This window comes from Anabrus simplex, chromosome 1, assembly GCF_040414725.1.
Source record: "Anabrus simplex isolate iqAnaSimp1 chromosome 1, ASM4041472v1, whole genome shotgun sequence".
Taxonomy (NCBI): domain Eukaryota; kingdom Metazoa; phylum Arthropoda; class Insecta; order Orthoptera; family Tettigoniidae; genus Anabrus; species Anabrus simplex.
The window spans coordinates 272256763-272279693 of record NC_090265.1 but is presented as its reverse complement, the minus strand read 5'-3'; the positions used below and the strand labels follow the sequence as shown (position 1 = coordinate 272279693).

Here is a 22931-nt window from a genome sequence, read left to right as displayed (position 1 = left end):
AACTCTTCCTTTCTAAGCTGCACTTCCTTAATCTCTTTTATACCCCCTGTGGTGGGGGATGCAGACTACACCCTCGGTATCCCCTGCCTGTCGTAAGAGGTGACTCAAAGGCTGTGACCAAGGGATGATTGAATCAGAACCATGAAACTACTTGTGATAAGTACCATCAGTTGGGGAACATCATGGGCCATCTTTACTTGCGAGTAGCACCACATGTTAGGTACTCATTAGTTTTGTGATTAGTAGCAGCAGAGAGTGGTTCACTGTGGGTTTCCAGCACCTGTGATTAGTAACACTAAATGCGGAACACCAGGGGCTTACGTTGCCCGTGATTGATACCATTATGTGAGAAACACCACGGGTTTGGGCATTGCCTTTGGTTAGTAGCACAATATGAGCGACATCTTGGGTCTGCGTTGCCTATGATTAGTACCAACTATATGAGGAACACCACGGGAATACCAGCGCGCGTGATTAATACACCTAGGTGAGGAACATCATGGGTTTGCGTTGCCTATGAGCGGCACTATTATGTGAGAAACACCATAGGTCTGCGTTACCTGTCCGACGTACAATACTTGTGAGTAGTACCACAATGTGTGGAGCACCATGAGTCTACGCTACTTTTGATTAGTACTGCAACATGAGAAATACCATGGTTCTACTTTACCAGTCATAAGTACCCTTATAAGGGGCCGTTGACCTGGATTTTGGATCCCTTTAGACAATCAACATCATTGATTCAGGATTGTGCTTTGGAAGCAGTCCCTTGGCCAATACTATTATTGATTCAAGATAGTTTGTGGGAAGGTGGGGCATTGCGGGTCAGATCCACTGATTGTTTTAAATTCATATTCATCCATTCATTCCTCATCATGTTTTGAATTCTGGTCAGTGGATGATTTTGGATTTCAAAATTGTCATTACATTTCATCTCATTTCGTACCATTAGGGGCCGATGACCTAGATGTTAGGCCCCTTTAAACAAGCATTATCACCATCAATCTTTGTTATTTCTCTGTTTACAGAGTGAGTTGGCTGTATGGTTAGGAGCGTGCAGCTGTGAGCTTTCATTCGGGAGATAGTGGGTTTGAACCCCTCTGTCGGCAGCCCTGAAAATGGCTTTCCGTGGTTTCCAGTTTTCACACCAGGCAAATGCTAGGGCTGTACCTTAATTAAGGCCACAGCTGCTTCCTTCCCACTCCTGGCCCTTTTCTATCGCATCATTGCCATAAGACCTATTTGTTGGTACAATATAAAGCCAGTTGTAAAAAAATAATTTCTCTGTTATAATAGGGTGGGTCTCTACGATTCCATACTACCTGTTTCCATGCTCTTCAGCAATTTCTATAAACCCATCCCATAAGCTGATATTCCACCGTTCATTTATATACTTTTCATGAGAGCTAGATTACAATTGATTTTCTGTATCTGTCTTCATAAATTATTCTTGAAATTGCAGTATATGTTAACTTGTATACGGTTAATTTTCTGTTGCAGCTTTTTCTGTTGTGTTACAATCGTGTGGACTTGCAGAAACATTAGCACAGCAGCCGGAGTCAGAAGAATCATCCGAGGAGGAAATTTATTCTGATGATATATCAGTAGAGGTAACTACTTGTCTCGATTTACATCTATTGAATTTCTTATTCCGTATTTATTAAAATGAATTTGTGGGGCTGCTGAATTTTTGGGTTGGTAAAGACATTTGCTTTTTGTTAACAAAACTAGAACGATAGTCGGCAAGGTAATATGAGGAAAGATATAACTCTCAATATCCTGCTTTCCCAAAGTTTTAAAATGTTGTTTAACTTCATATGGCAACTTCTTATGCTAGTAATTGCAGATTCTTCATAGACTTTAGTACAATGTAATTTTGCAGCTTTTGTGAAAACCACTTGGTCTATTAATCCTCCAATTCCCATTGAATGGTGTTTGATGGAATTTTATTGAGTGATATGTGTTCTTTGAAGTATCTTTAGAGGTAGTACAGAAAAAAGTTTTTTTATTAATTATTTATGCCTGTTTGAGGGGTGTCACGTACAGGTGATGCTAGGAATTGTAACAGGCTTACATTTGATTTTTGACAGTTTGCCTTAATAAAGTATATCAGCATTTAAGTGAGTTGGAACAAGAAAATCATAAAAAATGGCAAGAATAAGGGTCAACAATGCCTGCTGTCATTCCTGATGGATACAGTACTTTTGCATCCATTTCTTGGCACAGGCCAGAGCAAAGTGTAGCTTCCACGGAAGTCCCAGTCTCATCCATGGCTGTGACAATATGGAGACTTCCTGGGGTATGGATAGTGCTGAGTAATGATATTCAGAGCACAACCAGTTCGTCTGAGTGTCATGAAAAGTGTTGCTCATAGGGTTAGTTGTGCTACAATATCACTGTCCGGTCCTGTGAGGAAAGCATTGGCAAACTACCTCACTCCTCATCTTGCCTAGTATGCCTCATTTTGGTACAGCCATTGGTTTTTTATGGTTTTTCTATAACTGCATAGCCTTTGGTGGTTCTCTTTGAGGATCCAACCAGAGTCTGGGCTGATGACCTAACAGACAGACAAGGGTCAACAATTACAAAATAATTTAGTCTTTTCCTGTGTTGAATTCACACAGACACTGGATGTGTAAACCAACCTAAAATTTCTTAGACATTATTCTTGTACAATTTTGAGAAAGTCCATATCTTCTTTGAGAGCAATCTTTTCGAGTATGTTCCTCCATGAAACCAGCACTAAGAACTACAGGAGAAATGTGGCTTGTTACTGAGGATCTGCATACGTAGCTCTTCTGTAATTGTTTGCCGTACTTTTCACAATATGTCTGGACAACTGCTCTTTGAAGCTGACAATATGTGAAACTTCTTTCATATTCCAATATTTTTTCACAATTTGCCCCGCATTCATACAAGCACTATCTAAACCAAAATCAAACAAGAGGAATCACCATTTCTTTCCTCTGTCCCATCCGAAGACTGTCCACATTTTGTTTACGGCGATCTACCCCATCCCCAGTTAGTAATGAGATGTTAGATTGAGAGTGTAGTTTCGTTGCAACGTGTATAGGTTCATGTCAAAAATAGTGTCTGTAAACAAAAGCTTAAGACAGTGCTCAGTGGACAAGTCCAGTTTATTGTAGTAATCTCTTCCTGGTCACCTCTTCCTGATTTATGACTAAAGGTCTCCTCATCGTCATACGATTTCCTGTTTTTGTTGCTGAACTTCTCGGTTTTTCTCAGGTATAATGAAGTTTTATTTGTCATTGGCATTATCTGATAGTGTTCCTTCCTCATATTACTTGTGAAACTTTGGACTGATGCATTCCAAAACATTTTCTGGTGATTTTGTTGTCCCCTCTTCTGTGTACACTGTAGATTTTACATTTATTTTGGCCGTTGCAGTCAGGAAGCTCCGTCATCGCTCCCCTCATTCATTTGATGGCCAACTTCCAGGGGTATGAGGGTGATATCAGTAACAGATTCACCACTAATACAAAGGTCTTCATCGAGAAGTTGTAAAATCTTGTGCTGTTTCAACCTGTTGAGTGAGAAACAAAAATTACTATTGTAAGTTTCATTAATCAAAATGCACATTATTACTTACAGGTGACACCTTGATCTTCACTACAAATATGATCTACGTACAAGTATGAACTACAACATTACATACTACTTGCAATATACACTCACCTTTTACAGTTGTTTCAACACTTACAATGAGGGGTAGAAGCAGAACTCCCTCTGTTGCTTGCAGATATGTTTAATTTCCAATTATCACTAAAGGAATAACACCTTTTTTTTTTTCCAAGTTGTTTACGACACACCGATATAGATAGGTCTTATGGCAATGATGGGGCAGAAAAGTGCTGGGAGTGGTAAGGAAGCACCCGTGGCCTTAATTAAGGTACAGCCTCAGCATTTGACTGGTGTGAAAATAGGAAACCACGGCAAACCAACTTCAGGGCGGCCGACAGTGGGGTTCGAACCCAGTATCTCCCGAATACTGTATACTGGCCGCACTTAAGTGACTGCAACTATCGAGCTCCATAGGAATAACACTGCTTTATTGTTCATTTTCTCTTACTAACATTCCATACTGTTGTACAAACTCATAGACATGCTTACTGACTTAGAATTGAATTATGGTCAACGTTTTATATGCATTTCAAGTAGCTGCACCTATGGGTGACACTGGGAACTGTCATGTTAACATTTTATTAACATAACGATGATTAAAAAGTGATTTCTCGTGTCTGCAAAAATGGAAATTTTCAAGAGAAAAGAAAACTGCTTTAAAATATAGTTTTCTGACTTTTTTTTGCTATTTGTTTTACGTCGCACCGACACAGATATGTCTTATGGCGATGATGGTATAGGAAAGGCCTAGGAATGGGAAGGAAGCGGCCGTGGTCTTAATTAAGTTACAGCCCCAGCATTTGTCTGGTGTGAAAATGGGAAACCATGGAAAACCATCTTCAGGGCTGCCGACTTTGGGGTTCGAACCCACTATCTCCCGATTACTGGATACTGGCCGCACTTAAGCGACTGCAGCTATCAAGCTCGGTAGTCTTCTGACTTGCCATACTTCATATTATGATAATCAGTGTGACTTTTTTTTTGAAATATTGATGATTTTTTGGAAAACAAAATTTCAGTCACAGTGAAGCTATTGACAAGAGTGTCACAAGGTGACACTACAAGAGATTGAGATGAATTTAGGACTAAAAAAAAAATCTATTTTCTGTTTCTGATGAACTGAGAAGGGTATTAGAATGAAGGTAGTGTTGTGGGTGCTGAAAATATTTACCGTATTTACGCGAATAATCCCCACCACCGAATAATCCCTGCACCCTAATTGTAGGAAGGATCGTTTTGAAAAAAATGAAATGAACTAAAATTCCTTCCACCAAAAGAGTAGCTTAGGCATAAACAGTAATTTCGTATCACTCTGTGAGGTCCACGTAGTCTTTACGCAAATATGAATGGGTAAATTGACAGATGTAGCTGCTTTGCCTGAACATATTTGCGATGATAAAAATACATTATCACTGTCATAAAAGATATTTGTCATGAAAATTAGAAAGTAGGCCTAGGTATTTTTTTTTTTTTTTTGCTAGTTGCTTTACGCCGCACCGACACAGAAGATAGGTCTTATGGCGATAATGGGAGAGGAAAGTCCTAGCAATGGGAAGGAATCGGCCGTGGCCTTAATTAAGGTACAGCCCCAGCATTTGCCTGGTGTGAAAATGGGAAACCACGGAAAACCATTTTCAGGGCTGCTGACAGTGGGATTCAAACCCACTATCTCCCAGATGCCAGGGTATTTCATTAATCTGAATTTGCAATAGGCTCGATTCCCTGTAGCCTAGATCGGAAGATTCGTTACCTCTTGCATCACTAGAATCCTCTCCTAAATTACTTACAAATTCGTCACACTCCACATCTAAAACACTTTTCACACGCAGTCGCTTTTTACTCAGATATTTACACGACTGGTGGTGGATTATTCTTTTCGTGAAATGTAAACACTTGAAACAGACACACTGGCGAACACTGATGTTAGTTTTGTGATACAGTAAAACCTCGTTAATTTGAAACCTTTGGGACATAAAAATCGGACTTTGATTTACATGATTTTGAATTAACTGCTAACTCGTGCTTGAGAAATGCAATCCCTTGCCGCGTCACAAAATATTCAAGACCCGTGACTGCATGCAACTAACATTGATTCACAGTTTAAACCTTTCAAATGCCATGGGGGAAAAAAAAAATCTTTCCAAAATATATCCAACAAGGTGCATTTACAGTATTCAAATAATGCACTTGGATGTGGCAAACATAACCTCAAGCAACGATAGAAAAACAGAAACACGGTTCAAAGACGAGGACAAATTATGGTGGCTCCCCTGTGCCGGTGCTTTATTTTTTGGATTACTGTACTATTTGCATTTTTAGATACCTTGTACTTGCATGGAAAGTATTCGACCCCTTAAAACATTGTGGCTTATCAAGCTTTCCTACATTGAGGGGAGGAATTCTTTTGCTTCCTTGTGCATGCAACACAATGCAGTGACCCCATCTGCTTTAAAAATGTCCATTTTGTCTAGGCATAGAAAAAACAATGCAGTTACATTGGCATTGATAGTATTGTTCGGTGTGTGCGAATTGATTATAATTATGAGCCACGCTTTTTTACCAACTGTCGGCATCGCCAGTGTTCGCGGATTCTGATTCTCCGCACACTGCCTGTTACGTGATATTGTGGCGTTTCTTAAAACACTGAATACAAAAGAGTTAAGATTTCACTCAAATCTAGCAAATATGAAACGCACTGTTGATACACTGAAGTGAAGGAAAGTGCAGAAAGCTACCCCTGCACGTTCCGAAAGGCGCATTCTATCATGTGACACAGAGAAATTTTGAATGTAAATTACTCTGTAAATTACTATTTAAAAAAAATGTAAATGCAGTTTTAAATTAAAAGTCTGAATATTTTTCCATAAATATGGCAGTTTTCTTCCATCTGCAGTTACACAAAGCAAAACTGTACATACAACATCGAAAACTTGCCAACCTTGACACAAATAAAACCCGCACCCCAATTTTGTGCCTCAGTTTTTTAAAAAGTATGCGGAGATTATTTGCGTATTTATTGTAAACAAAAAATAAAAATCAGCTCTAACAACAAATGTTTAGTATCTTATGTCAGTCTCACATTTAATGTTTTTTGTCTGAGAAAAGTATACATTGCATTTTACCTGTCTTCCTTACTTGCTTTTCACTGAGGAAATCTTTGGATGTCTTAAAAATCATCAGTTAGAAGTGCAATCTGAAATATGATTTGCTAGTCTGGAACTGTAGTGTGGACTGTAGAACTGAAAAGTAATGGTAATGTTTCATATTTCTAAGAATTGTTAATTGTCTACTGAACTTCCAAAGGGAGAATCTGTTTCTCAGATCAGTTTTTCCAGACAGATTTCTTCATTGTTTTATATACTGCAGTTCTGTGTTACAACATTGAATCAATCTTGGGAATTATTATGTGTACAGTTGTCTTTGAAATGCCTTATAATTTTAGTTTCCAGTTCTTTCCCATTTGGTGGTTGGGTGGTATAGTAGGTTGTCATATTAAAGCTTACAACAATCTCCTTTTTGTACTAGTGTGAAGTTGCTCAGTTTGTGTTTTAGAGTTTTCTTGTCTATAAGTAAATCAATAGAAGGGCAATCAAAATTGACCTTTACCTGAATCAATCCATCTGGAGTGTATTTTAATTACCTTAATGTCCTTAACAAACAGGCTGCCTGATGATCTTGTTGAACAAATCAGCTTGTACTAAGTGGACTGGGACTAGCCCCTTGTGAAGAAGAGTTGTTTCACTTTGTAAAGGGTGTATCATGTAGACATAAACAGGCACATCTTTCAACATTTTTTCAATGGATGCATGCATGAGTCCACATCCACCTGACCCCATCCCCTCTAGGAGGAGCTTGTGTGCTTGATCTTGGGGGCTGTGCCATCTCAGGGTTTCCCACTCTGGACTGGCCTTGGAGTAAAGAGAGACTAACAAATTATCACCCTAGTTGCTTGAGATGTTTGTGTTCTTTTTCTTCATATCTATTTCTTCCTCTACTATCCTAACCCCCTGACATTTCATTTGTCTTACTGTCTAGTCAGCATCTTGCCTCGTGTAGCATGTTTGCTTTCTTAGTGTGTGTTTGTGTACGGAGTCTTCATCCTCTCCTAATCATGAGCTTCGGCTCATTGTGAGGTGATGAATGGCTACTGGGCAAAACGTCACTAGCGCCTCAACTCCAGGTACCGGGTGTGTCTGGAATATCCAGCCTTCCCTTGGCATATGGGACTGTGCCAAAGGTTGATTCTATATTACCCTTACTACTCACAGGACCAATAAACGAAACCATCTCTTTACGTTTCAGAAGAGGGTGGCACCCTTCAAACAAAGGTAAGAAATCACTCCAGTTGCATTGAGCGATGAAAGTGACAAACAGGTCTGATTCTTTAGCTGAATGGTCAGTGTTGAGGCCTTCAGTTCAGAGGGTCCCTGGTTTGATCCCCGGCCGGGTCAGGGAATTTAATTGCGTGTGATTAATTCTCCTGGCTCGGGGACTGGTTGTGTATGTTTGTCCCAACACTTTCCTCTTTATATTCAGATGGTGCACTACACAACCATTCACTGCAGAAACACACAATAATGATTACATCCCTTCACTAGGGTTGGCGTCAGCGAGGGCATTCAGCCGTAAAACAAGACCAAATCCATATGTGCGCCACAGTTCGCACCCTCGACCCCACAAGGTTTCGGAGAAGCGGAAGAATAAGAATGAAAGTACTGAACAGTTATCTTGTTTCGTGGTCGCTTTGAGAATTTGACGATGTACGTTTTCTTCCTGAAATTCCTTTTTAGATAAGCAGTTCAGTTGAAGATATACTATACTTACTCGTGTATTAGACCCCCTCGCATATTAGATCCCCCTTTGGCTTTTCGGGAAGAAGAAAATGAGAAAATAAATCTTGCATACAAGACCCCCAACGTAATTCGTTAGTGAAGAACAACGATTCCGCTTCGAAGCGGGTACAAGCCTTATGCAGCTCTGACATGACACAAATTTGTGAATAGTTTCGTCCATATGACCATGCAGAGAAAACACGCGTCGAAGTCATGTGGTACATCTGTGTTTCGTAGTTAAGAAATGTCTGCCTACTGCAGCTCTGATGACGTCTCACAAATAGGTGAATAGTTTTGTGTCCAACACGCGCATTGCAAGCACACATCAGTCATGTATATATGTCTGTGTTTTGTAGTTAGGAATGTCTGCCAGCGTAATGGTTAGCACAATTAGCTGCCGTTCTCGGGAATCTGAGTTTGATTTCCGGTACCGTATTGCCAGAGATTTATGAATGGAAGGAAAGTTGATAGGCGGTAAAAATGGTACAGGAAACTCCCTTCCACTGGGGGCCTGTCTAAAAAAGAGCTGCACCACCTCAGGATGAGGAAACAAGTTTACTTGAGTTAAATATTCACAGTTGTTGCTAGGCCTAATATAGGCAGGCAAGATCATTAACAAAGTGATCGTTTAATATCTTGTAACTCGGGTCAGTATGGGTTTTTTGGGAGATAAGTAGGTTTAAAACCTGATGAAAGCAATCCAATCACAATTGTTTTCCTTGCCAACGTATCTAACAAATAACAATAATATTGATTTTTTATGTCCCCACTTGCTTTCCATGATTTTCAGAGATGCCAAACAAAACAAACTAGGGTATGCATTAATAAAAAAAATGGGAGACAACAAACGTACAAAATTAAACATTATGATAATAAACGCATTATTGCCACATCTGTAGATATCCATAAATGCGGCAAACTTCCTTGTTAGAGAACAAGCATGTAATATACTTAAAAATATGGTTCTGGCTTTCAACAGCCGCAGTTATCAAAAGAATGCTTCTACTCACAATGTATTACATTCGGAAATACAACTCGTAACATACACTAGTTATCAGCTGATGGTTTGGCACGCTTTCAACAACATGACTTTATTCAGAAGGAGTGGCTTCTGCTACACATACACCAGCTGGGAATATCAGAGACCATCTCCAGAAACCATTTGGGCAACTTATACGTAAAAAGTAATATTATATGACGATTTTACTATATACAAAATTTGCACAATTTTATGCTGATTAAAAATATGTAGAAATGTTTCACTACATTGAAGTATTCTAAGTAAAATAGAACTGAAATAACACAAGCACACCGCACCAACAGGTGAGTCTACTTAGTCAGATTCATCCTCGCTACCTTCGGGGTGACTCCTCTTTCTTCCTGCTTTCATATTCCTCCAAAAATGTTCTAATTTATGGTTGTACTGTTTATGGACACCATAATTACATCCTGGGCACCAGAAGTGGGTGCATGCCTTTTTTTCTGCAGTCGAACAGACAGGGCACAACCGCAGTTTCTTCCCTGGGAGGCGTACCAGCTTATGTCCCATTCCTCCTGAAGGTCCAGGTGGAATGTTTGAAGAGTTTCTTCATCTATAAAAAGACCTTCGACAATACTAACCATAAATTCCTCACGTTCAAGGAGTTTGTCGGTGTTCAAACTATATAGTGTGTAGGCATCAAAAATTACCATTACCAACAGGTTATAGAATATTTCTTTCCAGTTGAAACGTTTTAGTGACATGACTTTAGAAAAATGGAAATATTTGCGATTTTGAAGTGCACCACTGTTTTTCAATGTTGTTATTAGTGTTCATACCCATATTTACAACTAGAGAAATGCATTTTTTTTTTTTCAATTCCGATACTGTAACGTCAACCCATCTTTGCAGACGAGAATACGGGTTATATTTCCGGAATTAGTTTTATTTCGAATAATTTCCTTTGTGTATTTATTAGTTTCAGTCACTAAAACATTCCAGATAGCATTGGAGAAAAACAAATAGAAATATGTTAGAGGAGAACTGTTTCTCGGCGGGCATTTTCACACACCTGCTTTTCGAACCTTGAACTTCTGTTCCACTTTTATTTCTGACTCTGGAGGATAAACTCTTGTCCACTTCGGTTCTGTTTGGTCAACTGCTTTACCATCATTATTATTATCACCAGTGGCTGGTTCATTGCGTTCCAGATCATCGTCAATATCAGTGTCAAAATCACTTAGCCTAGGCTCATAACTCGCCACTACTTGACGAATTATTGTCAATTTCATCGTCAATTCCTTCTAAAAATACGTCCCTATCACCTTCGTGTCCAGTTCAAACAAACAATTATGAATTTCACTACTTCCTGACAATTTCCTCATTTTGTGCCACGAAGGCTAATGCACATCGGACAACCACAGCAAGCACAACAGAATGACCGTCTGCAAAGCGTTCTTGTTTTTCCACGTGTATACCGCACACTCTTGTCACCCTGAACAACTTCAGAATTGTGCTATATTATAGAGTAGAGTTTCCTCTTAAACATGATGCAAGATATGTCATAAAGATGTTGAATGTCAAGGCGCTATCTCGAAATTAGTCAGCGCTGGCATAATGCATCTTGATAGCGACTCTGCCGGTTGAGTAACAGGGAAATGAGTTGCGATCCTGACGATTGCTGGTTCGAGGGTTAAATCCTAGGCTATTGTTGACAGGTCTTCTGTAATTTTCTGGTCTAGTAGTAGAACTACTTCTGCACTAGTATCCAAAAGTTAAGCATCATCACTAAACGAGGCCATACCGCCTGATAGGAATGTCAGACGGATTGCTGAACAAACGGAAGCTGAATCACACACCATATGTCACACAGCTTGTCCAAACAAATAGTGTCAGGAAGGTTCTGATAGCTAAGGTACACCTTTGACAACTAACAAATCTTGGCATTGTCTTCTACAACAAAATATGCTGTTAATAGGGTGTATGGTTGCCCCTAACGGCCTCACATGCTTCGCAGAGACGTGGCATGCTCTCTATCAGATGGTCCAAAAGCTCTTGTGGCAGTCGATCCCATTCCTCCGAAAGGGCAAAGCGAAGGTCTTGGAGGGTCCTTGGTCGAGGCTGACCGGATGCAATTCGCTTCCCCAATGCATCCCAGGCCTGTTCTATAGGCTTCAGATCCGCTGGCCAGCCCATGCGATGAATGTCTTCCCCAGCCAGAAATTCATCCACCAGAGCAGCGTGATGCGGTCAGGCATTATCGTCCATTAAGAGGAAGTCTGGACCAACCGCACCTCAGTTATGTATCCGAATCACCTCTGAAGAGTCGATCATGTGGTATCGGTACCTCATCCCTTTATCTCTGAGCGTTAACAGTGTTCTTCGGACCACCCATGAAGATGTGCAGGTCCGCACGGCCATTCAACATGCTGCCGCTCCACACCATGATGCCACCACCACCATACTGGTCCCGTTCCATGATGTTCCTATGGTTGTATCGGCTACCCGGTTCTCTCCAGATTAATGTGCGACGGGAATCATTCTGCAAACTGAAGCGGGATTCATCTGTGAAGAGCACATGCCTCCATTCATTCAGGGTCCAGTTTCCAGTTTCGATGTTGACGGCTCCGCAGTAAACGGGCCTGTCTCTGTGCTGGAGTGAGCGGGACACACACCGGTGGACATCAGGCAAACAGCCCTGCTGTTCTGAGCCTCCGGTACACAGTTTGCCGGGAAACGGTAACCCCTGAGACTGCTGCAAGCTCCGCTGACAATAATTGTCTTGCAGGTGCACTCCGATTTTGTCGGGCGGCTTAAGGCCAGATATCGGTCCTGCTGTGGGGTGGTTACCTTTGGTCAACCTGGTACTGGCCTACGACTAACATCTCCTGTGTCTTGAAGTCTTCTCCAAAGCCTGGAAATGACACATTCAAAGATACCGCGACTTCGGTCTGTGTCTGGCCTGCTTCCAGGCGGCCGAGTATTCTACCCTGCAAAACGGGGTCCGTATGGCGTCGTTGTGTCATTATGTTGTCACGTTCACCACGAGGCTACACTCCGCACACTATAACAGGGCAAACATGATTGAGGGAATATGGGACGCAGGCACTGGCTGTGTTTACCTCCGGTTATTAAGCTGCTAGTCAAAGCAGGGAACACTCCTTTCCTATACAGAGCGAACATGCAAGGTTGGTAGGTGTATATGTCGTGCGATTTGTGGTCTATTTCCTGTTGCCCTGCTTACTCGTAACTTATGCTTAACTTTTGGACACTAGTGTATTAATGGGACCTTGGTGAAAAGTGATGTCGTCAAAACTTACTAAGTTCGTACTTTCGAGGGATTGATCCTTAAGAGTTGGGTGAAATGTCCTGAGTCCTTAATGTTTGTTTCAGTGTGTCCTGTATGTGGCTGAAGTAGTCCGGTTAGGTAACTGGCGATATCATGCAATATAGCGCTCACAATGGGTCACAGAGGTATGGGATTTTTGACAGGCCATTTAGGTGCAACTTGGAGGGGGCTTCTGGACCCAATTTCCCAACAATGAGGTTGTCAATATAGCTTCCCAAGGCTTCTGTCGTTTCATCTTCTGCGATCCGGATATAGAAGTTCTGAATATCACAGATGCCAATATGTCCTAGTATCACTCATCCAGATAATTCTTTCAATGCGTAGACTAGTCTGGAACTCGCCTTTTGCAATAATTTCCAAGAAATGAACAATATTACGGCACCTACAGTTTATCCACGGAATGCTTGCAGCTCTCATTGCCCGGCGCATATCTTTAAGAAACTCACTTTTTGAACCTGACTGTCCCACTTGAATTAAGAATAACTGCTTAGAAGACACACGATGTTTAGAGGTACCTATTCATGGTGAAAAGTTTTGATTAATTTCATCATTTAAAAATGCCATTTTGGTATATTTTTCGCTATTTTTATTTTATTTTGTCAATCATTTTGCTAAATTCTTATTTCCACTTTACAGCAATAGAAGGTAAGCCAAGAGGTAGTTGATAGCACATTTGCAGTAAAACTTATTTTACATTTATATATGTACAAAAACACTAAGTCATTCTTCTGCTGAAAAACCATATTACAAAGCAAGGTTACTGGGAAAAAAATTATCTTGTCACTAAAAAGTGGAGCCTACCTACATACTTTACATATCAGTCTGAAAAAGACATAGATAACATGAGTTTGATATTACTGGGAGTCAGAGCTGTTCTATCAAATATTATATTACAATATGTTGAAAATGACCTCTCACTATCAACATTGCTGCCTGGGATCCATAAAGCCTTCACTGTAGCTTCCACAAAAAGTCCATGTTCTGATTTCAAGGAAAGAAGAGTGGCAGTCACGTCAATATCTTTATTTGCTCTACATAAACTACCAACTAGATCCCTTAACACTAGTTGAAAGTTCTGGTACGATGGGAATTTGCTTTATTAGATGAGAGCATTCATCATTTTCTCAATCACCTTTCATTATGGTTCTTGGATCAAATAGTGATTCCACATAATCTTGTGGATTATGTCATGATTTTTTAAAGGTTTTGTGTTAGGTGAGCCTCTATTTCTTCAAATTTTTAGCAATGATAGGAAGCAATTTATTAGTTTTGATGTTTGGAAACATGTTTACTATATCAAAAGAATGTATTGTGTGGGGATCATGTAATAAAAATTTACCTAATTCTTTAATCAATTCTACGAATTTCTTTGTGGATTTATTTGTAGTGAATCTGTAATGTTGTTTTTACAGATTTTACAAATTTTTGAAATCGAAGATTTTATGGCAATTTTAAAATTGCTGGTCATCAAGAACTATTTCACATTTGATCATATCATTTATAAACAGGATGGCCTTTCAATGGGGTCACCGGCCTCGGGGATTTTGGCAGAGATTTATCTAGATTTTTTAGAAGATACGCAAATAATTTATAATGACAAATTTAAGAATGTTCTATTTTGTTCCAGGTATGTAGACGGTGCTTTCGTTATTCTGGATGAACTCATATGCGACGTCTCTACCACTCTGAATAATCTCAACACAATAGATACTGATATAAAATTTACTTTGGAATCTGAAATAGAAAAATCCATTAATTATCTGGACCTATAGATCACTAGGCATTCCTCTTCATTTTCTTTTAGCATTTACAGGAAGCCCACACAAACTTCAGTTACTATACGACAGGATTCGATACACCCCGTAGCTCATAAATAAATAACAGCTTGGTTAATCACGCATTTAGCGTACCAATGCCCAAGCAAGACTTGGACAAGGAACTGAACATTATTCGATCTATGGCTAAGGCTAACGACTTTAAAGGGAATTTTATAGAGCGAATAATAAGTCAATTTAAACATCGCCCTCACACAACCCTGACTAAAGACAAACCGGAAGAAAAAGAAATCGCGACCTTTACGTTCAGTAAAGAGGTTTATAGAGTTACAAATATTTTCAAGAAATGTAATATTAGGATTGTGTTCAAAACAGGCAACAGAAGTACAGAAGTTTTACATAATGCATCAGCTGTCAATAAGGTCAATCCATACAGTACTCTAAATCAGGTGTATATAGGTATATAGGTTCGAATGCAAAGACTGGAAGCGGATATGTAGGGCAAACTGGACGTAGCTTTAATGTCAGATATCAAGAACACTTCAACGCTGTGAAATATAATAGATTTTCAGCCGTAGGCCAACATGTCCGTGAATACAAACATAAATTCACAGACATAGATCACGATCTTGAGATCATGGAAACACTAGCTAAGGGACAGAGATTTGACATTACTGAAGCGTGTTTAATACATTTAGACCAGTATTATAATGCTAACCTAAATTTGAATGAAATTTCTGAGAAACCCAAAGTATTATACGATTGCTTGATTCTATTACTTGACAAGCTAAGAATTTCAGAAAATTCGTCCGTCTTTAGAACTCTACGTAACAGTTTTTCATTCTATTGTCTTCGTCCACAACGCCTCCCGGACCCTCTCCTACATTGTCAACGTTCCAGAAACATACCCCTTCCTTAGCGCTTCATCACATTATACACTACACGAGCAAACACACTCGTGCTGCAGTCGCCGCGCCAAGTACACAGCAGTTGAGGTGAGACGGCTTCATGAATAGTTTGATTCAATCAGGTTTTTAACATTTTTCTTGCTGTCAGTTAACATTGGGCTTTCATCATTACAGGGTTGTATTGAACTGAGAGGCTATGCCCGCTTAACATCAGGGCAAATAATCACAGTTCCCACCAATAGATATACAACATAAGAACTACGTTTTCACACATCAATATACTTCAAAAGAAGGCGCAGTTTAGCAATTTTATGAACACAACGAGTTTTTTATCCAATAAATGGCTTGCAATGCATATGTGAAATGAACATTTTAACATTATAGGACTTGGTTCAGCCCTAATTTTTCAATTTTAAGATTGTATTTGAACTCTGTTTTTACGAGTGTATATAAAAATAGCCATCACAGAATACTGAAGACAACTCATCACTCAGAGATGAGATTTTACATTTTTGACTTACAAAAGTTATCTCGTTGTAAATTAGAGTTTTTAAACTTAACATTAGATAGATATTAAGGAGTTAATTATAACAATATGTTGTTTTATATTGTTATATCTCCAAGTTTTTCTTGACTTATTATGCAACTGATGATGGTACCTAAATGAGCGCCGAAACTAATTCTGCAATGAAATACATGTTGTAAAAACCATCTAACAACAGTGTATTTGTATTGAACAAGGTAGAACCTACAAGATTTTTATTTCAATTGTGATCTCAGTTCAATACGGGCAAATAAGATGAAGTTCCTCACGTCTAGCTGATGTACCCGTGCTTCGCTACGAAATTCTGCATTGTATACAAAATTCTAGGTTAAGTAGTGTACATGTTGCGGGTAAGATTGTCTTGAATTGCATAGCTCTTAACGTTACCCCAGAAACGCAGTGGGGAAGTCACCAACTTCTTTTATCATGTGAAGACTGGGTTAGGTAATTTTCATTGTAATGGCAGGCCCTCATGCCTACTATCAGTCACAATAAAGTGGGCAGTTTTCATTGTAATGACAGACACTCACTTTCCACCTGCCGTTTACATCCTCTGAAAGACTGTCTTTGTGGTTTCCCCAACTGAAATCTACATAGGTCATTACAATGAAGTCAGTAGGAATGTTGCGATTAAAGCAATGTTATCACATGAAATACTTGATCAAATGAAGCACATTTTCTCACTTTTAACGAACAGTATTACACTGCCGATCCAGTAGTCCGAAGTTCCAGAGTTGGAATGACCAGGCTGCAACAGCTGTGAACACTCCTCTGCCATTATTCTGTTAAGTATGCATATTGCTTATTCCAATCAATACCTCACAGTAGGTTATCGAATAGCTGGAATATTATGATGAATCAGTGGGTTATGTACCGGTATTAGCAGAAAATTTATGAACCAGAGAAATGACATGCTAAAGAAGCTTTTTTTTTTGCTAGTTGCTTTACGTTGCACCGACACAGATAGGTCTTATGGCAACGATGGGACAGGAAAGGCCTAGGAATGGGAAGGAAGTGGCCGTGGCCTTAATTAGGGTACAGCCGCAGCATTTGCCTGGTGTGAAAATGAGATACAACGTAAAACCATCCTCAGGGCTGCAGACAGTGGGGTTCGAACCCACTATCTCTCGGATACAAGCTCACAGCTGCGCACTCCTAACCGCATGACTAACTCGCCCGGTATGCTAAAGAAGAAAGTTATCTAATTCCCCAACCATTTACTGCCGAAGTTCAGGCAGGCTGTTACACTTGGTACACAGCAGTAATCCCATCTGTCGGAGATGAGTGGTGGCAGAAGAGAGAAAGAACATCACAACAAACAATCAATGTAATGTTATTGTCGATCAATTTTATGAGCTTTCGATGTTGTAGGCCTTCTTATCAATACAATTTTATTATTGTAAGAATTAGCTTACAGGACCGGTTTCGACTTTTAACCAGTCATCATCAGCTATACATGAATACCTTTACATTTGTGTCAAGCATTAGTTGGTATGCCCTTTTCTAAAGGAAGATGCCAGAGGGAAGCATCATGTCTAAGTGTCCAAATTGGGCATGTTGGATGTACAAAGGTTATATATTATAATTCATGTACCGAGCTCGATAGCTGCAGTCGCTTAAGTGCGGCCAGTATCCAGTATTCGGGAGATAGTAGGTTCGAACCCCACTGTCGGCAGCCCTGAAAATGGTTTTCCGTGGTTTCCCATTTTCACACCAGGCAAATGCTGGGGCTGTACCTTAATTAAGGCCACGGCCGCTCCCTTCCAACTCCTAGCCCTTCCCTGTCCCATCGTCGCCATAAGACTTATCTGTGTCGGTGCGACGTAAAGCAACTAGCAAAAAAAATATAATTCATGTACTTAGGTATAGTTCTATCTCTTTTAGGACTAGAATTTGTTTATGAAACCTAACTTAAGCTTAAATCTAAATTAAAATATACAGTATATGTTGGAATCCTTTAAAATAATGAATACAAAATGAACATAATAATGATTGTAATATTGAATATTTTAAAGGATTTTAACATGTACTGTATATTTATTTTAATGTGTTTAATGTATTTGTAATTTAGACTTAAGTTAGTTTTTATAAACAAATTCTGGTCCTAAAAGAGATAGCTCTATACCTAAGTACCTGAATTATAATATATAACCATTTTACATTCAACATGCCCAATTTGGACACAGACTTGATGCTACCGAGCTCGATAGCTGCAGTCGCTTAAGTGCGGCCAGTATCCAGTAATCGAGAGATAGTGGGTTCGAGCCCCACTGTCGGCAGCCCTGAAGATGGTTTTCTGTGGTTTCCCATTTTCATACCAGGCAAATGTCGGGGCTGTACCTTAATTAAGGCCACGGCCGTTTTCTTCCACTTCCTAGGCCTTTCCCATCCCATCGTCGCCGTAAGACATATCTGTCGGTGCGACGTAAAGCAAATACCAAAAAAAAAAAAAAAAAAAAAAAAAAAGACATGATGCTTCCCTATAGCATCTACCTTTAGAAAAGGGCATACCAACTAATGCTTGACACAAAACCAGTCCTGTAAGCTAATTCCTACAATAAAAATTGTATTGATAAGGTGGAACCTTTTCTTGTCTATACATACGTGAACTATCAATACGGAAATGAAAATCAAATCAAGATATTGTAGGCCTTCACATTTAGTTTTCTTCCAACTCTAATGTAAAGTGAATCCTCCTTTCTTTTTATGACTTCCTCTTGTCTTATTCTTCAAGCAATCATTCCTAGTTTGCTGTGCTGTTAGGAGCGCGCAGCTATGAGCTCGCATCCGGGAGATAGTGGGTTCGAATCCCACTGTTGGCAGCCCTGAAGATGGTTTTCCGTGGTTTCCCATTTTCACACCAGGCAAATGCTGGGGCTGTACCTTAATTAAGGCCACGGCCACTTCCTTTTCATTCCTAGGCCTTTCCTGTCCCATCGTCGCCATAAGACCTATCTGTGTCGGTGCGACGTAAAGCAAATAGCAATAAAGAAAAAAAAGAAAAGGTAGCAATCATTCCTAATTATTTTTCTCATTTTTATGACCGTCTTCACAACTTTCCTTATCGATATGGATCGATGACCATGCTTTTTTACACCTTAAGACAATCATGACAAAAACCATTGCCTGTTAACACGATTGAACAATATTTCTATGTCGACATTGATAAGGACTAAGCAACTACGGTCTAAATTCATCTAAATTCATGAATTCCCTTATCATGATCATCCCTCTGTGGATGGGGGCGGTAGAATAACAGCCACAGTATCTCCTGCCTGTCATAAGAGGTGACCAAAATGGCCTCCAGGGGTGCTCTGAATTTAGGAGCGTGTGTTGGCGATCACGGGGCCCTTAGCTGAGTCCTGGCATTGCTTCCACTTACACCAAGCTCAATAGCTGCAGTCGCTTAAGTGCAGCCAGTATCCAGTACTCAGGAGATAGTGGGTTTGAACCCCACTGTCGGCAGCCCTGAAGATGGTCTTCCGTGGTTTCCCGTTTTCACGCTAGGCAAATGCTGGGCCTGTACCTTAATTAAGGCTACGGCCGGTTCCTTCCCACTCCTAGCCATTTCCCGTCCCATCGTTGCCATAAGACATATCTGTGTTGGTGCGACGTTAAACAACGTGTAGAAATTAAAAAAAGCTTCCACTTACTTGTGCCAGGCTCTTCACTTTCATCTATCCTATCCTATCCTATCCTATCCTATCCTATCCTATCCTATCCTATCCTATCCTATCCTATCCTATCCTATCCTATCCTACTTCCCTAGGTCAACTCTTGTTCTTTTCTGACCCCAACAATATTGCATATGGAGGCATAGGGAGTCTTTCATTTTCGCGCCCTTTGTGGCCCTTTTTTCCTTAGGCCAATACCTTCATTTTTCAAAGGGTCAGACTCCTTCGGGTTTTTCTCTCTAATTAGTGCTATATAGAGGATGGTTGCCCAGTTGGTCTTCCTCTTAAAACAATAACCACCACCACCACCACCACCACTGTTATCGAAATCGGTATGGTAAAACTGAATAAGACATAAATGATCGGAAATTGTATTGAATAAATCTTTCGTAATGTAGTACTTTTCGATAGGACTAATAACATACCTATTTAAAAAGTACATTTTAGGTGCCTTTCCCTAAACTACCATGTTATCCAGTGTGAATAAAATTATAGCCTAGACTGTAGTTCCTTATTCCTCGAGTTTACACACAGATTTTTGTTAAATTCTGTTTACCCATTTTTTCGTGGCTCAGCGTTGATATGGAATGAGCAACAAAAATTCAAATTCATGAATATCTCTGTTATCAGAGCCTGTATGCTAAAAATGTATAAGATATAAATGATTGTAAATTTAATTCTCTGACTTCTGTTATGCGGTATTTCTTTCTTCGTTATGCCCGTTTACAGAGCGCGTTGGAACTCGTTAGCTTGATGATGGTTTTCCTTTCTTCTTCTCCCTAAATCTCTTCATGAACTCGCTATGCCGTTTCTTGCGTTCTTCCGTCCATTGTTTCCCTGTGGTTCTTTTAGCCTTTTCTGTGAAAGTGTGCTTTGCAACCAGATTCCCAAAAGCCTTGCGATCCCTGATATCTTCTGTGATGTTCATTTCTTTTAAGTCCTGCTTTATTTCCTCGAACCAGCTTATTTTGACCTTCTTTGAATTAATTATACCAAGCAATCTTTTTGCACGTCTAGTATCGTCCATTCTCCAGATGTGGTCATAGAATTTCAATCGTCTCCTGCGTACAGTATCGGTGAACTTGTCGATTGCTTTGTACAAATCTACAGTTTTCGTTTTGATCCATATACCATTTACATGAACGGGGCCATATATTTTCCTCAGAATTTTTTGTTCTTGTTTTTCAATTTCATCAATTTTAGAGTGGCCTCCTAGAGATGTGGTTTCTGAGGCATACAAGGCTTCCGGAAGAACAACAGTCTTGTAATGCCGAAGTTTTGCATTTCGTGACATCACTCTTTTATTGTAGTGGTTCCATGTTATTTGGTATGCTTTCAGGAGTTTGGTGGCTTTCCTGTCCAATCTGGATGGTACAATGATTTCTCCTAGATATTTGAAGGAAGGGACCTGTGTGATTATTCCATAATTTGTCTGTAGTGGGGATCTTTGGATATTCTGGTGTCCATTAGCCATGATATGAGTCTTCTCATACGGTATTTGGAGGCCTGTCTTTGATGCTATCTCATGCAACTTCTCTATGGCATACCTGGTTTCTTCACTAGTCTTGGTAAAGATAGCTAGATCATCAGCAAAAGCTAGGCACTTCACGTTAATTCTTTGTCCCCAAGTACCAATGTTTGTACCTTCGATTTCTTTTCCCCATTCCCTGATAACTTTGTGTAACACTAAGTTAAAAAGGATTGGGGAGAGGCCATCTCCTTGTCGAACTCCTGTATGCACTTCAAAAGGCTCTGATAGTTCACCTAGAAACTTCACTTGAGATGTTGTGTCTGTGAGAGTCTGGCAGATTAATTCTGTGGTCTTCTTGTCCACACTGAGCTCTCCTAGGATGTCTACAACAGTTTGTCTGTCGATAGAGTCATACGCCTTCTTAAAGTCTACAAAGGTGACAAATGTGGTGGTACTGCGGCGTATCCTTAATATCGTCTTCAGACTCCAAATTTGCTCAGAACACGATCTACCTTTTCTGAAGCCTGCTTGGTATTCACCAATCAAATGATCTGTTTGTTGTTCTACTCTGTTTAATAGCGCTTTAGATAGAACCTTGTATATAACTGGTAAAAGGGATATGAGTCTGTAGTTGTTGGGGTCCGCTCGATCGCTTTTCTTATGTAACGGATGGATAATGGCATTCTTCCAGTCCTTCGGAATCATCATGGTCTCCCATATTTCTGTTAAGAGCGTATGAATTCTTCTGATGAGGTCATCTCCTCCTATTTTCAACATTTCTGCAGTTATGCCATCGTTCCCAGGGGCTTTATTATTTTTGAGCGATTTGATTCTCTCTTTTATTTCTTGAGTTGTTGGGGGCTGTGAGTCTGGGTTTGGTGGAGGTTTCTCAGACTGTAGTCTTTCAATTGGTGCATCGCAGTTCAGTAGATTTTGGAAATAGTCAGCCAGTATCTTGCTGTTCTCTTTACTGTTTGTCTCTAGTGATCTGTTAGGTCGACGAAAACTTAGTGTTGGTGGTTTGTACCCTGATAAGTCCTCATGAAATGTCTTGTAGAAACTCCGAGTGTTGTTTTTCTGGAAATCCTGTTCTATCTCTGCGAGTCTGTTTTTCTCGTATGCACGTTTTTCGCGGTGGATTGTTTTTGAGGTCAGTTTTTGAGTCTTAAGGAAATTCTGCCATCTGTCGACTGTTCTATGTCCATTCCATTGATTCCATGCTTTGATTCTGTCATTGATAGCTTCATCACAGGTTGTGTTCCACCATCTGTGTTTACGTTTTCTGGGTGGCGGTATTTATATACATATATATATATATATATATATATTTTTTGCCATTTGCTTTATGTCGCACTGACACAGATACGTCTTATGGCGACGATGCGGTATTTATTGATAGGACCACTAATAACATAAACATTTGAGAATTACATTTTAAGCCTTCCCTTAAACTACCATTTCACTCAGCGTGAATAAAATTATTTATAGCCTAGATTGTAGTGGCTCATTTCCCGACTTTACATACCAATTTTCATTAAATTCTCTTCAGCCATTTTTTCGTAATGTGCATGTGTATGTACATATGCCACGGACAGACAGAAATGACGGAAAATTAAGAAAAAATGCATTTCCTCATTACTATGGACACGACCGATACAGAAATACTACTATTTTTAAATTCTGAGCAATGTACAGACAAACTCTTATTTTTTATATATATGTATATATATATATAGATATTGTTGGTCCGTTATTGG

General features: G+C 39.7%; 1 protein-coding gene across 2 annotated transcripts in view; it reads left to right on the top strand.

Moving 5' to 3' along the window:
• Positions 1-22931, top strand: part of smid (nuclear valosin-containing protein-like smid) — a 274423-nt gene that overhangs the window by 50468 nt on the left and 201024 nt on the right. For both annotated transcript variants that reach the window (XR_010861817.2, XM_067159588.2), the window contains exon 3: positions 1501-1610. Coding sequence is in view for 1 of the 2 variants with exons in the window: in XM_067159588.2 (XP_067015689.2) it covers positions 1501-1610 (110 nt within the window). In the remaining variant the exon portion in view is untranslated. The remainder of the gene's footprint in view (positions 1-1500; positions 1611-22931) is intronic.